General features: G+C 46.5%; 1 protein-coding gene across 2 annotated transcripts; it reads left to right on the top strand.

Moving 5' to 3' along the window:
* The first annotated feature begins 3,307 nt into the window (after positions 1-3,307).
* Zfp1 (ZFP1 zinc finger protein) lies at positions 3,308-12,411 on the top strand. 2 transcript variants are annotated; one of them, XM_042700919.1, is made up of 4 exons: positions 3,308-3,403; positions 5,458-5,524; positions 8,709-8,835; positions 10,999-12,411. In XM_042700919.1, the coding sequence occupies exons 2-4, from the start codon at positions 5,501-5,503 to the stop codon at positions 12,075-12,077; spliced, it is 1,230 nt and encodes a 409-aa protein (XP_042556853.1). In that variant the 5' UTR covers positions 3,308-3,403; positions 5,458-5,500; the 3' UTR covers positions 12,078-12,411. The 2 variants fall into 2 exon arrangements, with proteins under 2 accessions (XP_042556853.1, XP_042556854.1); XM_042700920.1 differs by lacking the exon at positions 3,308-3,403 and adding an exon at positions 3,832-3,905.
* Positions 12,412-14,852: the final 2,441 nt, after the last annotated feature.

Genomic DNA, 14,852 nt, shown 5'->3' with positions numbered 1-14,852 from the left:
TGACACTGTAAACATTCACTCTGGTTCATGGGTCCAAAGGTCAGATAGATCCTTCCATTCTTGGCTAGATTATTATCCTGCATGGATAATGTTCACCTGGAGGCCTATATCACTCAGAGAGTTTATACTCACAATGTTATTTATGGAAGCAATGAGTAAAAGGATAAACAGACATGGTAAGAGCCAAACAATGGAATGTTATCCTCAGAAGGAAGGGAAATCCTGACGCAAGCTACAACATGGTGAACCATAGGGAGCTTATACTAAGTGAAATAAGCCAGTCACATAAAGGCAAATATACTATATTGGTTCCATTTATGTATGGTACTTAAAGTAGCCTAAAACCATACAGGCCATTGAGTGTGGTAGTGCACACCTGTAATGCCATCACTCAGAAGGCTAGGCAGCAGGATCCCAAATACCAGGCCAATCTGGACTATGAAAAAAAAAAAAAAGCCAACTGGCTCATGTCTATGATCCTAGCTATTCAGGAAGAAGCTGAGATTTGAGGATTGCAGTTAAAGCCAGAAAAATCAAAGACCCTTATCTCCCATTAACCAGCAAAAAGCCAGAAATAGAGGTGTAACTCAAGAGGCAGAGCACCAGGCTTGAGTGAAAAAGTGAAGTGAGAGTGTAAGGCCCTGAATTCAAATTCCAGTACTAGCAAAAAAAAAAATCCTTTGAAAACTTGATTAAGAGAAGGGAATCACTGCTAGTGGAAAGTAAGCGTGTTCGAAGAGAAGTAACATTCAACATGCTAGGAAAAAGAGCAGACAACCACTAGCGTTCAGTGTAGATGATGGAGAAAAGGGCACTGTGAAATCCTAGTAGAAAAAAAAATAGAAAAAGTGAAAAGGAGCATTTCAGTAAAAATACACACTATTTTTCTTTTTAAAAAATATAATTTTAGGACTGGGAAGGTGGCTCAGTGGTAGAGTGCTTGTCTTGCATGCCTGAGGCCCTGGGTTCGATTCCTCAGCACCACATAAGCAAAAAGAAAAAAGCCGGGAATGGTACTGTGGCTCAAGTGGTAGAGCGCTAGCCTTGAGGTGAAGAGCTGAGGGACAGCGCCCAGGCCCAGAGTTCAAGCCCCACGACCGGACCCCCCCCCAAAAAATATAATATATATATATATAATTTTATTGTTGTTATTAAGATGCACAGAGGAGCCAGGCACTGGTGGCTCATGCCTGTAATCCTAGCTACTCAGGAGGCTGAGATCTGAGGATCGCAGTTCAAAGCCAGCCTGGGCAGGAAAGTCCGTGAGACTCTTATCTCCAATAAACCACTCGAAAACCGGAAGTGGTGCTGTGGCTCAAGTGGTAGAACACTAGCCTTGAGCTGAAGAGCTGAGGGACAGTGCTCAGGTCCAGAGTTCAAGCCCCATGACTGACAAAAAAAAAAAAAAAAGATACACAGAGGAGTTACCATTTCAGAGGAGTCATTTCTGCAAGAGGTTCTCCCCCTCCCTCCAAGATTAAGAGTCTTTCTTTCTTTTAATGGGAAGGTAGTGTTTATGTTTAATTATGTTCATGAGAATGAAAAAGTTCTGGAGATGGATGATTGGGGTGGCTGTGCAACAATACACTGTGTTTTAAAAAATATCTTTTTTTTCTTTATTCCTAAGGGAAAGTGATAGAAAATAGCATAGTTTTGAAATTTCAAAAATTCTTTAGAAACACTGTCCACATACAAAGTACTTAATAGTGTTATGCATAAAATGGTTAGAAGAATGTGTGTGTGTGTGTGTGTGTGTGTGTGTGTGTGTGTGTGTGTGTGTGTGTGTGTGTGCATGTTGTAGGGTTCTCATCTGTACATTTCAGGGCTTAGTCTCTTGAAAATATTCAGTTTTTACAAAGTAGAGCATACTTTCCATATTTTCATATCTGTGATTTCTATTATTTTCTCAGTTAATTAGACCCCTTCCCCCATGTAGTTAGTAAACATCATTTTCAATGTCTCTTCAATCTTACACACCTATCATCACATTACTTACCTCTGCTGAAAGCTTCTTAAATGTTTCTAATATTAAGGACTGGGCTGTGGCTCAAGTGGTAGAGTGCCTGCCTTGCCTAGAATATTTCCAGTGTTTTGCCACATAAATGGTTAAGTGTGGTGCATTCTTGTATACATATCTTTTTTTTTTTTTAATGCGCTGGGTAAGAAGTGGTGCTGTGGCTCAAATGGTAAAGTGCTAGCCTTGAGCTGAAGAGCCCAGGGACTGTGCCCAAGCCCAAGGTTCAAACCCCACGACTGAAAAAAAATTCAGACATATAAATGAGCTGGGTATATACAACAGTGGAAGGAAGATTATGCTGTTCTGAGAAGAAGTGAACTATCAAACCATAAAAAATGATATGGAGAAAACTTAAATGCATATTGAAAGAACATTACTGTCAAAAAATGTCTAAGGTTGGGGATGTGGCTTAGTGGTAGAGTGCTTACCTAGAAGCCCTGGGTTCGATTCCTCAGTACCACATAAACAGAAAAAGCCAGAAGTGGTGCTGTGGCTCAAGTGGTAGCGTGCTCACCTTGAGCTGAAGAGCTGAAGGACAGCACCCAGGCCCAGAGTTCAGGCCCCACAACTGACAGAAAAAAGAAAAAAAAATTATGTGAGTGACATTGTCTAAAAGAGAAATATATGCATTACCTGAATTGTGAAATGTTAACCCTTCTGCACAACACTTTAATAAAAACAATAAAATCGTATTAAAAATTAGGGATTACACAATTATGTTTGGAAAGGTAATACTTGCCTTCTTGGGCGTATTTTCATAACAAATAGATTACTTGCGTGTGTGTGTGTTTTTGAGACTCACTTTAGAGAAAGAAATGGGGGCTGGGAAGGTGGCTCAGTGGTAGAGCGCTTGCCTTGCATGCTCAAGGCCCTGGGTTCGATTCCTCAGCACCACATAAGCAAAAAGAAAAAAGCCAGAAGTGGCGCTGTGGCTCAAGTGGTAGAGCGCTCGCCTTGAGCTGAAGAGCTGAGGGACAGCGCCCAGGCCCAGAGTTCAGGCCCCACGACCGGACCAAAAAAAAAAAAAAAAGAGAAAGAAATGGGCGGCAATTCACAACCCCTACTGAGAGAAATAAACATTTCGGGCCAAGATGGTCTTTGAGAAGAGCTCATTCCACCCTCTAGACTTTGCAGAGCGTCCCTAACGGTGCAGCTCGGAGGCTTGTGGGAAATGTAGTTCCGCGGCCAACAGGACGCCGCTGCGAGGACCCTGGGCGCGCAGCCCTGACGTCTGCGCATGTGCGGCGCGCCGAGCGGCGTCTTCCCTCCCTCCCCCCCCATCCCAGGCTGTGAGTGGGTGACGAGACCCCCTCGTCCTCGCGTCTTCGCTGCCCCACGCCGTGGCCCAGAGCCGCGGAACCACGAGCTGAAGCCCTGCCCTTCCAGGTAGGAAAAGATGCTATCAGGAGGCTTGACGTAGCCTGCGGCCCAGGGGCCAGAGATGACGGGTGGGTTCCTGCCCGGGCGGGTGGGAGCCCAAACTTCGGTTGCAACCACGGAGGCGACGTCCGGGGCCGCCCTGGTCCTCCTCCGGGCGGAGCGCACGGGGTGGGCCTCGCGGTGGTACGGGGACGGCGGCGTGGGCGCGGGCGGCGGCCGGGCCTCCCGGCCTCCCTTTGTCAGGAGACGAGCCTGCGACCCACGGTGAGGCGCCGCGGCCGCGCGGGAACGAGCCCGGAAGTCCCGGGGCGCGCACGCGGCCGGACCTGCGGGGCGGGGCGGGGCGGGGGCGGGGCCTGCCGCGCGGGGCCACGCCCCGCGAGCCACCTGCCGCAGCCCGGTGCCTCTCCAGGTAGAGGGGAAGCCTCCGCAGTGAGCTGGAGCCCCGCTCTGTCCACAGGGTTTTCGGTCGTGTCTTCTAATCGTCACATCCAGCCAGTGTCTTCCGGTATGGTCATCGCTAGAAAGGCTCAGAAGGGGGAAGTGATTCACCTGAGGTCCGCCAGCCAGCTGCCACTTCTTGTTACCTGACAGCGAATTGTTTTTCCTTTGTCTTGGCCTACTGGTGGTTTTCATACGTTTGAAATTTTCTCCCTGGGTGAATTCGCTGTTTACTCCTTATAGGGCACCCTGAAGACTATAAACAACTTTGTGATTTTACAAGTTTTCCCATGGACTGGGAGTATAGGCAGAGAACTTGCCTAGCATGGAAGAGGCCTTGCGTTTGATATAGCATGAAAGCCAAGAAGGTTTCCCAAGGATTCAAAAGTTTGGAAACTTTGGAACCAATTGCATTCTTTTTAGATGGTTAGCTTGTTGTTGTTGTTATATTATTATTATTTTATCAGTCATGGGCTTGAACTCGGGCCTGGGCACTGTTCCCAGAGCTCTGTTGCTCAAGGCTCATGCTCTACCACTTTGACCCACAATGCCACTTCTGGTTTGTTGAGTGGTTAATTGGAGATTAGAGTCTCATGGGAACTTTTCTGGCTTTGAACTGTGGTCCTTAAATCTCAGCCTCCTGAGTAGTTAGGATTACAGTTATGAACCACCGGCACTTGGCTGACTGTTAACTTTTATTGTAATTCTATTAATGGTTACATTAAAGGTACTATTAAGTCATTTCAGAGAGGCTGAACTTTAGTCCTGTTCTAGGTGTCAACCCAATAAAAGGCAGTGGGGAAGCATTTTCTTCTCTCTGTGTCTCTGTCTGTCTGTCTGTCTGTCTGTCTGCCTGTCTGTCTGTCTGTCTCTCTCTCTCTCTGGCATTTGGCCTGGGGTTTGAGCTCATGAATTGGGTGCTGTCCTTGAGCTGTTTTGCTCACTTGAACTACAGTTTCCACTTTTTTTTGGTGATTAATTGGAGACAAGAGTCTCATGGAGGGCTGGGAAGGTGGCTCAGTGGTAGTTTGCTTGCCTTGCATGCATGAGGCTCTTGGTTTGATTCCTCAGCACCATATAAAGCAGAAAAGGCTGGAAGTAGCGCCATGGCTCAAGGGATAGGGTGCTGGCCTTGAGCTAAAGAGCTGAGGGACAGCACCAAAAAAAGAAAAAAAGAGTCTCATGGACTTGCCTGCCTGGGCTGGCTTTGAACTGCAATCCAATCAGCCTCCTGATTAGCGAGGATTAGACATGAGCCCCTAGTGCCCAGTTTAGGAATTATTATTTTGTCAGATAGTATGTAGAGATTTTGGAATTTTTTTTTTTTTTTTTTGGTCCAATCGTGGGGCCTGTACTCTGGGCCTGGGCGCTGTCCCTCAGCTCTTCAGCTCAAGGCTAGCACTCTATCACTTGAGCCACAGTACCACTTCCGGCTTTTTTTTTTTGTGCTTTATGTGGTGCTGAGGAATTGAACCCAGGGCCTCATGCATGCAAGGCAAGCACTCTACCACTGAGCTACCTTCCCAGCCCTAGTATGTAGAGATTTCTAAAACAAACATTGATAAATATGAGGCAGGTCAGTTCTTCAATAACATGCCTTCCTTTTTCTTCTGTTCCAGTTCTGTCTTCATAGTTCTCTGTCTTTACACCTAAACTGCAGAAATGAACAAAATGAGCAAATCCCAGGTGAGTTGTTTATTCTCTCTTTTTTTAAAAAATATTCCATTTGTGGAAACTTACGTGGATCAAAAAATGAGGTAGAAAAGTATGAACGAGTTAGATTTAAGGAAAACACTAAAATAAGTGGTTGATGCCAGCCGTTGGCTATCCTTTCTTCTGCCTGTTAGGCCGTTTTCACTGGTGGACGGCAGCGTCTCACTGTGATTTGCAGGACCCTGATAGCCTGTAACGTTGAGCATCTTTTCATGATTATTTGCCATCTGTACATCATCTCTGGTGAAGTGTCTGTTCACAATTTTTTGCCCATTACTTAATTATATTGTTTATTTTCTTATTTTGAGCTTTAAGAGTTATTTGTATATTTAGATGCTAATGATTGTTTTTCAAAATTTTTCCCCATTCTGGGGTTTGTCTTTATTTATACTTTATTTATACTTTATTTATACTTTATTTATACTTTATTTATACTTTGTTGTCTGTGTTGGCCTGGCACCAAGATCCTCCCAATCTCAGTGCCTCAATCAAATGTAGCTGGGATGGTAGGCATGTACCACTACACTCGGCTATCTGTTGAGAAGGGTCTCACACACTCATTGTCAGCCTCCCATGAAGATAGGATCACACGCTTGAGCTACCCGCACCTGGCTTAGGGTATTTTAAATATTTTTTTTTCCCCTCAAGTTATATTAGCTGGTATTAGAGAAAAGAAATAACTCAGGTATTGCTGATGATAGCCTTGCTGGTAGCAATCTGACAGTACTTACCGAGCAAACCTAGACAAGTCTAGCTGTGTCTAAATATTTTTCAAATGAGTGTTCAAGTCTCCAGGAGAAGATGAGCAGAGTAAAATCTCTGGTCATAGTTTAGCTCCAGCTTCCCGAGTTTGCAGCAGCTCATTTGAGGAAGTCATTGGCAAGGTCATAAGAAACATATGGAAACATAAGGCTCAGCACAGTTGGTCCATCTGGCAGGTCAAAGTGTGGCTCGAGTATTGGGTGTCTGACAGGAATGTAATTAGAGGGAGGGGGATGCTCTGTATTTTCTGCTTGGTCCACTGCCACCTCTCAAGAGTGGATGAGAGCAATACACTTTTGTGGGGGGAAATGAATATCTTCATCTGCTCCAAGGCAGCCTGGTGTGGTGGGAGAGACAGATGTGAGCTCAGTGTTCAACATAAAGCAAACCGAGTGCAGAGGAGAATCTGGCTGAGGCTGGCCCCTCAGTCTGCCCTCAGGTGAGGAGGAGGAGCATAGAGGCAGCAAGTAGCCTTTTCTTTTAACTTTGTGTTCTCGACTCACTTCCTACGTGAACTGATTCTGCAAGTTCAGACCCACATGCCGCAGACGGTATCATGGTTGTCAGAGGCATTATTTTCTTCCAGTGTTATGACACAGAAAATGCAAATGCACAGCCATTAAGACATGATAGTAAAGTGCACCTTGGTACCACATGAGTGAGTGAGCTAAGAGGACTGAATTTGATCTAAAGTGCTGTAACTTCCCACCTGGGAGGGGAACTCAAAGCGAAACCTGGGGTGCCTGCCTTCCCAGTGCTCTACATGCCCAACCTACCTGTAAATGTGTCAGGACATTCCCCTCTCCCCTCCGTACCAGGGTTTGAACTCATGACCTCTGCTTGCTTACTAGGCTAGTACTTTACCACTTAGCCACACCTCTAGCCCAGCATTTTACTGGTTATTTTGGAGATAGAGTCTTCCAGACTTTTCTGCCTGAGTTGGCTTTGAATCTCAATCCTCAGATCTCAGCCTCCTGAGTAGCTGAGTTTCCAGACTTGAGTCACCAGTGCCCTGTTGTAAGTCTAACTTGGTAGCAGACCTCAGATGCCTGCTTTTGAATCACCCTGTTCCAGTTTATGCTAGAAGTAATTTGATATGATTAGAGAATTACCATTTTTCCTTCTCCTTTTTTTTTTTTGGTCATGGGGCTGAACTCTGGGCCTGGGCTCTGCCCCTCAGCTCTTTAGCTCAAGGCAAGTGCTCTACCACTTGAGCCACAGTGCCACCTCTGGTTTTCTGGTATTTTATTGAGATAAAGAGTCACGGACTTTCCTGCCCAGGCTGGCTTTGAACTACGGTCCTCAGATCTCAGTCTCCTTAGTAGCTAGGATTGCAGGCATGAGCCACCGGTGCCCTGCTCATTCTTCCTTCTCTTACACTTTTTATTTTTTATTTTTGGCAGATCCTGGAGCTTGAACTCAGGGCCTGGGCTCTGTCCTTGAGCTTTTGTGCTCAAGATTAGTGCTTTACCATTTGAGCCACAGCTCCACTTCCGGCTTTTATTGTAGTGTAGTAGAGACAAAGTCTCAGGGACTTTCCTGCTATGGTTGGCTTCAGACCACAGTCCTCAGATCTCAGTCTCCTGAGTAACTAAGATTACAGACATGAGCCACTGGCGCCTGGCTCTCTTGGAAACTCTTTGTAGGCATTTCTTGTAGCTCTCTTATATTAAGTTCTGTTTGCCCTTCTCATGCTGTTGTTCTTTGGAGTTTACTGTATTATGGGAGTGCATTAGGTACGTTCTCTCTAACTTTTTGTGTGTTTTTCCTGCATCTGGTATATACTGAATATTGTTCTTTACGGGATTCATACTTGTCCTCACGCTTCCCCTAGCGTGCTGGCTGTTATTTCATGACATGTCTAAAATTTGTGACCAGTAAAGCCCGTCTCTCACCTTCGGAGTGAGGAGGGGTTTTGTGGCATCCAATAAGGGAGTCATATTACAAGAATGTTGTTGGAGTTCTATTTAGGTCTTGATTTTTGTCTGTTTCTGCTTCATGTTAAATCGACTCAGCTGGGCATTGATGGCTCATGCTTGTAATCCTAACTTACTTAAGAGGCTGAGATCTGAGGATCATGTTTTGAAGCCAGCGGGAGCAGGAAAGTCAATGAGACTCTTATGTCCAATTACCCACCAAAAAGCCAGAATTAGAGGTGTGGGTCAAGTGGTAGAGTGCTAGCCTTGAGTACAAAAGCCCAGGGACAGTGGCCAGATCCTAAGTTCAAGCCCCAGGATACATGCATGTTAAATTAACTCCTGTAAGATATACAATTGAAGGACTCTAGGTTTCCACTCTCAGCCTCCCGAGTGCTGGGATTACTGGCATGCACTACCATGGCTGCTTTACTGTGTCCTCTCTGCACCACCTCAGATTGAAGCATGTGTCATTTCAGGGCTCGGTTTCGTTCACGGACGTCACTGTGGACTTCAGCCAGGAGGAGTGGGAGCGCCTGGACCCCTCGCAGAGGATCCTCTATATGGATGTGATGTTGGAGAACTACAGCAACTTGCTGTCTGTGGGTAAGCGCGGCCCTGGGCGTCGCTCCCTGTCTGCTAGGCAGCCCTCTGTCCTTTCTCAGCTTCCAAAAACCAGGAGCTTCAGAATTACAGAGTGTTGCCTGCGTCTTCGCATGTTGAGGCTGAGTGAATCCAGCCTCTGGAGTTCTACCTTTATTCACCAACTGCTTAGACAGCAGGAACCAAAGTACGTGTGATTGGAACAACAAAAAGCTGTGGATAGTGTAGTTAAAATGACCAGCACGGGCTGGTCCGTGGCTCACGCCTTTATCCTAGCTGCTCAGGAGGCTGAGATCTAAGGATCGCAGTTCAAAGCCAGCCCAGGCAGGAAACTGTGAGACTCTTATCGCCAGTAAACCACTCAGAAAACCAGAAGTAGCGCTGTGGCTCAAGTGGTAGTACGCTCACCTTGAGCTGAAGAGCTGAGGGACAGCATCCAGGCCCAGAGTTCAAGCCCCATGAACGACAAAAAAAAAAAAAAAAGAATGACCAGCTCAGAACTTTCTAGGGATGATCTGAAAAGAAGGGAAATGAGAGAAACTGTAGAAATGATAGCAGATATCACTTAGGAGCAAGTTGGTATCTTCAAAATATTTTCTAGAATGTAGTTTGTGGCAAAGTGTAGTGGTGCATGCCTGTAATCCTAGCTACTCAGGAGGTGGAGATCAGGAGGACTGCAGTTCAGCCCAGGCAAAGTGAGATCTCATCTCAACAAACAAGGCAGGAATGATACTTCATACCTGTATTCCCAGTTACACAGAAGGCTTAGTCATGGTCTCAAGCCAGCCATGGGCAAACGTGAAACTCTACTAGAAAAGTAGAAGCAAAATATGCTCTGTAGAGCACCTGCCTAGCAGGTGTTAAGCTCTGAGTTCAAACTCTAGTACTACAAAATAGAAAAAAATTAGTTTTAAAATCCCAACATCTTCAGAGGCGCTGAAGACAGAGGGCCTTTGCCGCTCGTGGCCATGCCTCCAAATGTCTGTCTGTCCTTGCTCAACTTTCTTCCCTGCTGCAGATACTTAACTCGGCATGATGAGGTACTCTTTTTTCTTCTCTTTTTTTCTTGCCAGTACTAGGGCTTGAATTCAGGGCCTGGTTGCTCTCCCTGAGCCTCTTTGTGCTCAAGGGTAGTGCTGTACCACTTGAGTCACAGCTCCACTTCCAGCTTTTTCTGAGTAGTTTATTGGAAATAAGAGTCTCACGGACTTTCCTTCTCTGGGCTGGCTTCAAACGGTGATCCTCAGATCATAACATCCAGAGTAGCTAGGATTACAGGCGTGAGCAGTGGCGCCTGGCTTTGTGAGCTGCTCTTTGGTAGTATTTTTTGGCTTGCCAGAATAGTGACGTTCATATTTTAGCTCATGGGAATTGGTTGAGATGAGCAGAGGTTTAAAAAAGGGGAAAGAGCCAACATATGTGGAATTAACGCAGGTCCCACCACAAAGGGGCAGTCCCACACCAGTCACTAACCCTGACCCGCCCAGCGACTCCGGCTTCACATCTCCACCTGCTTACTCTCTTGGTCTCTGTGCCGTTCCATGTCCCTGAAGACGCTAAGTCCTGCCATCCCTGGAGTCGCCAGTCTTTCCACATCCCCGGCCTGCCCAGTTCAACCCAGGGCCTTGCTCATGCCCTCAGCCCCTTTTTATTTTATTTTTATTTTTTTGGGTCCGGTCGTGGGGCCTGAACTCTGGGCCTAGTCGCTGTCCCTCAGCTCTTCAGCTCAAGGCTAGTGCTCTACTGCTTGAGCCACAGCGCCACTTCCGGCTTTTTTTCTTTTTGCTTTATGTGGTGCTGAGGAATCAAACCCAAGGCTTCAGGCATGCAAGGCAAGCGCTCTACCACTGAGCCACCTTCCCAGCCCCCCATTTTTATTTTTTAATTTTGTTTTTGTTTTTTATCCACTTTAAGGTCGTTTTGTCATCTGGCAATGCTATATATGTCCATTGTCAGTTTTTCCTTTTTTTTTTTTTTTTTTTTTGCCACAACCTTTTATGTTTTTGTCTTTTCAAAGTTTAAGAGCAAGAAAAAGATGGCACCAGGGATGTTTTCGTGGTGGGAGGGAGCTATTCATTGATAGATCAGAAAGATAGACTGTTCACAGAGACTCTGCTGTGAAACGGAGAGGGGCTGACTAGTGCGTTTCTTTGTGCTTCATCCTAGAAGTGTGGAAGGCCGATGAGCAGATGGAAGGGGACCCCAAAACCCCAGATGAGCAGGCAAGGCAGTTTCTAATCCTCAAGAACCAAACCCCAGTCGAAGAAAGGGGTTACCTCTTTGCAAAAACATTTCATCTGAACACTGACAGTGTTTCTTTGAGCCAAGTGCCCTATAAATACAGTGGATATGAAAAGGCTCCTCCGTGTGGCTCGGACCTGCTTCGGGACCGGAGCTACGCGGGCAAGGAGGACGATGAGTGCAGCGGTTTTGGAAAATCGCTCCTCCGTCTGAAGCAAGAGAAACCCCAGTCTGCGGCAGAATACGCAGAATATAATAAAAGCACCAAAGCCCTCAGCCCTAAGGAAGTGATTTTTAAGCATCAGAAAATGAAAAACTTGGTTCAGCCTTTCGTTTGCAATTACTGTGACAAGACCTTCTCGTTTAAGTCGCTCCTCGTTAGTCATAAGAGAATCCACACTGGGGAGAAGCCCTATGAGTGCAACGTGTGCCAGAAGACCTTCTCCCACAAGGCGAACCTCATCAAGCACCAGCGAATCCACACCGGGGAGAAGCCCTTCGAGTGCCCCGAGTGTGGAAAGGCGTTCACCCACCAGTCCAACCTCATCGTGCACCAGAGGGCGCACATGGAGAAGAAGCCCTACGGCTGCGGAGAGTGCGGCAAGACCTTCGCCCAGAAGTTTGAGCTCACCACACACCAGAGGATTCACACCGGAGAGCGGCCCTACGAGTGCAGCGAGTGTGCAAAGACCTTCTTCAAGAAGTCCAACCTCATTATCCACCAGAAGATTCACACGGGGGAGAAGCGCTACGAGTGCAGCGAGTGCGGCAAGTCCTTCATCCAGAACTCGCAGCTCATCATCCACACGCGGACTCACACCGGGGAGAAGCCCTACGAGTGCACCGAGTGCGGCAAGACCTTCAGCCAGAGGTCCACCCTGCGGCTGCACCTGCGCATCCACACCGGGGAGAAGCCCTACGAGTGCGCCGACTGCGGCAAGGCCTTCAGCAGGAAGTCCCGCCTCAGCGTCCACCAGAGGCTGCACGCGGGGGACAGACCCTGATGCCGCGGTGGCTCTTCCAGGGGAGGGGCTGTAGGGTCATGGGAGCGCATGCTGGCCAGCAGTCTCCATTGAAAAGACGGGAAGATAGGACCCCGGGAGAACACAGCCTCTTGGGAAGCAAGGAGTGCACGCCACTGCACATCATGCGTACAGCCGCGGAATTGTTCTCTACGTGTGTGTGCTCTACCACCGAGCTGCAGCCAGCCCATAGGAAGCTTCTCAAAGTCCCTGAGAAGTAGCACAAACATGTACAGACAGTACCCTAGAGATCTTTTTTATTTTTTATTTTTTTTTGCCAGTCCTGGGGCTTGAACTCAGGACCTGAACACTGTCCCTGAGCTGCTTTTGCTCAAAGTGAGTGTACTACCACTTGAGCCACAGTGCCACTTCTGTCTTTTTTGAGTCGTTTATTGTAGGTAAGAGTCTCACAGAGTTTCCTGCCCAGGCTGGCTTTGAACTACTGTCCTCAGATCTCAGCCTCCTAAATAGCTAGGATTGCAGGCATGAGCCATTGGCACCCGGTTGGTTCTACCCTGGAAATTTATGTGAGAATATTCCGCGAAACACACATCACGTTTTAAATTTACGTATGTGAAGCTACTGGGAGTTTGAAACGTTTGTCTTGGCAATCATTAGGGCACATCAAACAAGATTTTCCATATTAAACATGACTTTCGGTACCTTTCCCACCTGCTATACATTCCAAAAGGAATAGATGTAGCAAGGAGCTGCTCCTCCTGCTCGCTTCTGTGACCATCATCACTGCACGGCCTCTCCACTGAAGAAGTGACAATTTGGCAGAGTCTCAACCTGCGTCCAGGTTTGAAGATTTTTCTAGAAGATTTATACAAAGATGCAAGTGTGAGGTAAGGAAGAGGAACATGATGGAGGAGGCAATATGAACTGCGTTTCTCGACTCGCACTACAAGATACGAGTGTGCAGTGTAGACAGAACGCCGCATGTGTCATGACCTTGTTCCTGACTTACAGGTGCATGTCTTACCAAAAGATTACGTAGCCCAGAAAATAAACAAAACTATTTTTTGTGGGTTTCCCTGTTTCTCTTCATATTTTGATTGTCTTGTTTAAAAAAAAATGGTAGAGTGCTTATGTAGCTCACAGATGTTACATTTCAGAGATATTAAAGGAAAAACTTATTTTAAGGAAACTCAGTATTGCATTTTAAATTTCTATGTGCATAATTCATTTTAGAAATGAGCAGAATCCTGCGGTTTGAAGGAGGTGTTTGGTCCTGCTTGGTGTGTGTCACTCTGTCCTGTCACCATCCACACTTCACACGTGGCTGCCTAGAAATGTCCCCAGACCAAGAGAACATTACTGTTATTTCTGCACAACTGAAAGATTGCCTTTTAGACGATGTCAGAAGCACAAATTCTGCTTTTACCTGGCAGCCACAAATAGTGCATTAGTATGATGGTACCTGGCAAGCTACTGGCTTCTTACTGTCAAAGGTCATTGGCGGACGGTATGAATGGGAGCCATTTTCTGGGGACATTTTCCAGGACAGCCACAGCCCACTGGGTCTAAGTTACAGTCTCACCTATTAAAGGAAAACAGCAGTTTCATACACTGCTGTTGAAGTGTAAATTGTGACCACCTCCTTAGGAAATATTGTGATTCTGTCTCAACATGAAGAACACACAGTCTTCAAACCAGGTGCGTCACTCCTGGGAATCTGTTTCTAAGAAAAAAAAATAATAAAGTGCCAGTACATGAGATTTTATGTTTATCAATGTATATTGTAGTATTTTTGGTAAATACAAAAAAACCCAATATGAGAATAATGAACAAATTGTGGTAGAATGTATCACAGCTGAATGGTATTCTATTGCAAAGAATATAATGTGGAGAGAACTCTCCGTCAAATGGGGAGGCCCTCTGAGAATATACCAATTTTTGTAAAATAAATATCTAAACTCCTATGTATCTGTATCTGATTCGTGGGCCGGGGAGACAATACCTCTGTGTGTCCCCTCGAACTCACTCAGCCTCTCAGACCACTCCCGCAGGCCCTCCACCAACCCAGACCAGTGGAAGGACGGAATGGCTGGGAGAGCAAAGCACCCAGAGAAGCTGTCCTGGGAGCCAGACAGGAAGTGTTCCCAGAGCCCTGTGATCACTGACCTCTGGAAAGATCTGCTAAGACAGCGAAGCCTGGCAGAGAGCTACTATGAAGAACGCGGGACTGAGGTAGGGAAGGAAATGAAAGACAAGCCTCGCCCGCTGCTTTTCAGCAGCCAACTTCCAGTGTCCTGAGCCCAGCCACAGGTAAGGGTAGGGGACAAGGGATAAGGCAGGGCCGAGGAGGAGGGAGGAACCACCAGGGGGCAGCAGTCAGCACCTCCATCCCCTTCCCACGGACTATGTCATCTCTCACGTCCATAGTAATGGCTTCACGTGCCCAGAACTACCTATCTGAAACTCAGTGGCTGCAGGCACGGTTCAAGTGGTAGAGATCTTACCTAGCAAGTGTTCAAACCCCAGCTCTAGGAAAAGGAAAAAGACCCTGGAATTTCATTTCCTGTACTACACACACACACACACACACGAATAGTGAAAAACCAACCCAAAACCCTATTAGCTAGGTCTCAAGGCACAGTCACAGCTTTGAGGTCTCTTGGATCCCCAACATAATGAGACCCACTTTTGAAAGAAAATGCCACTATTACCCGCCCCCCAATTTGAACTGTATTAAATTTGCACCAAAAGTGTCATGTTTTAACATATAGATACAGATGAATGTAAACTAAGTAG

The sequence above is a fragment of the Dipodomys spectabilis genome, unplaced genomic scaffold (assembly GCF_019054845.1).
Source record: "Dipodomys spectabilis isolate Male_0828 unplaced genomic scaffold, ASM1905484v1 ptg000273l, whole genome shotgun sequence".
Taxonomy (NCBI): domain Eukaryota; kingdom Metazoa; phylum Chordata; class Mammalia; order Rodentia; family Heteromyidae; genus Dipodomys; species Dipodomys spectabilis.
Note: the sequence above shows the minus strand (reverse complement) of the source record. Positions and strands in the feature narration are given on the sequence as shown.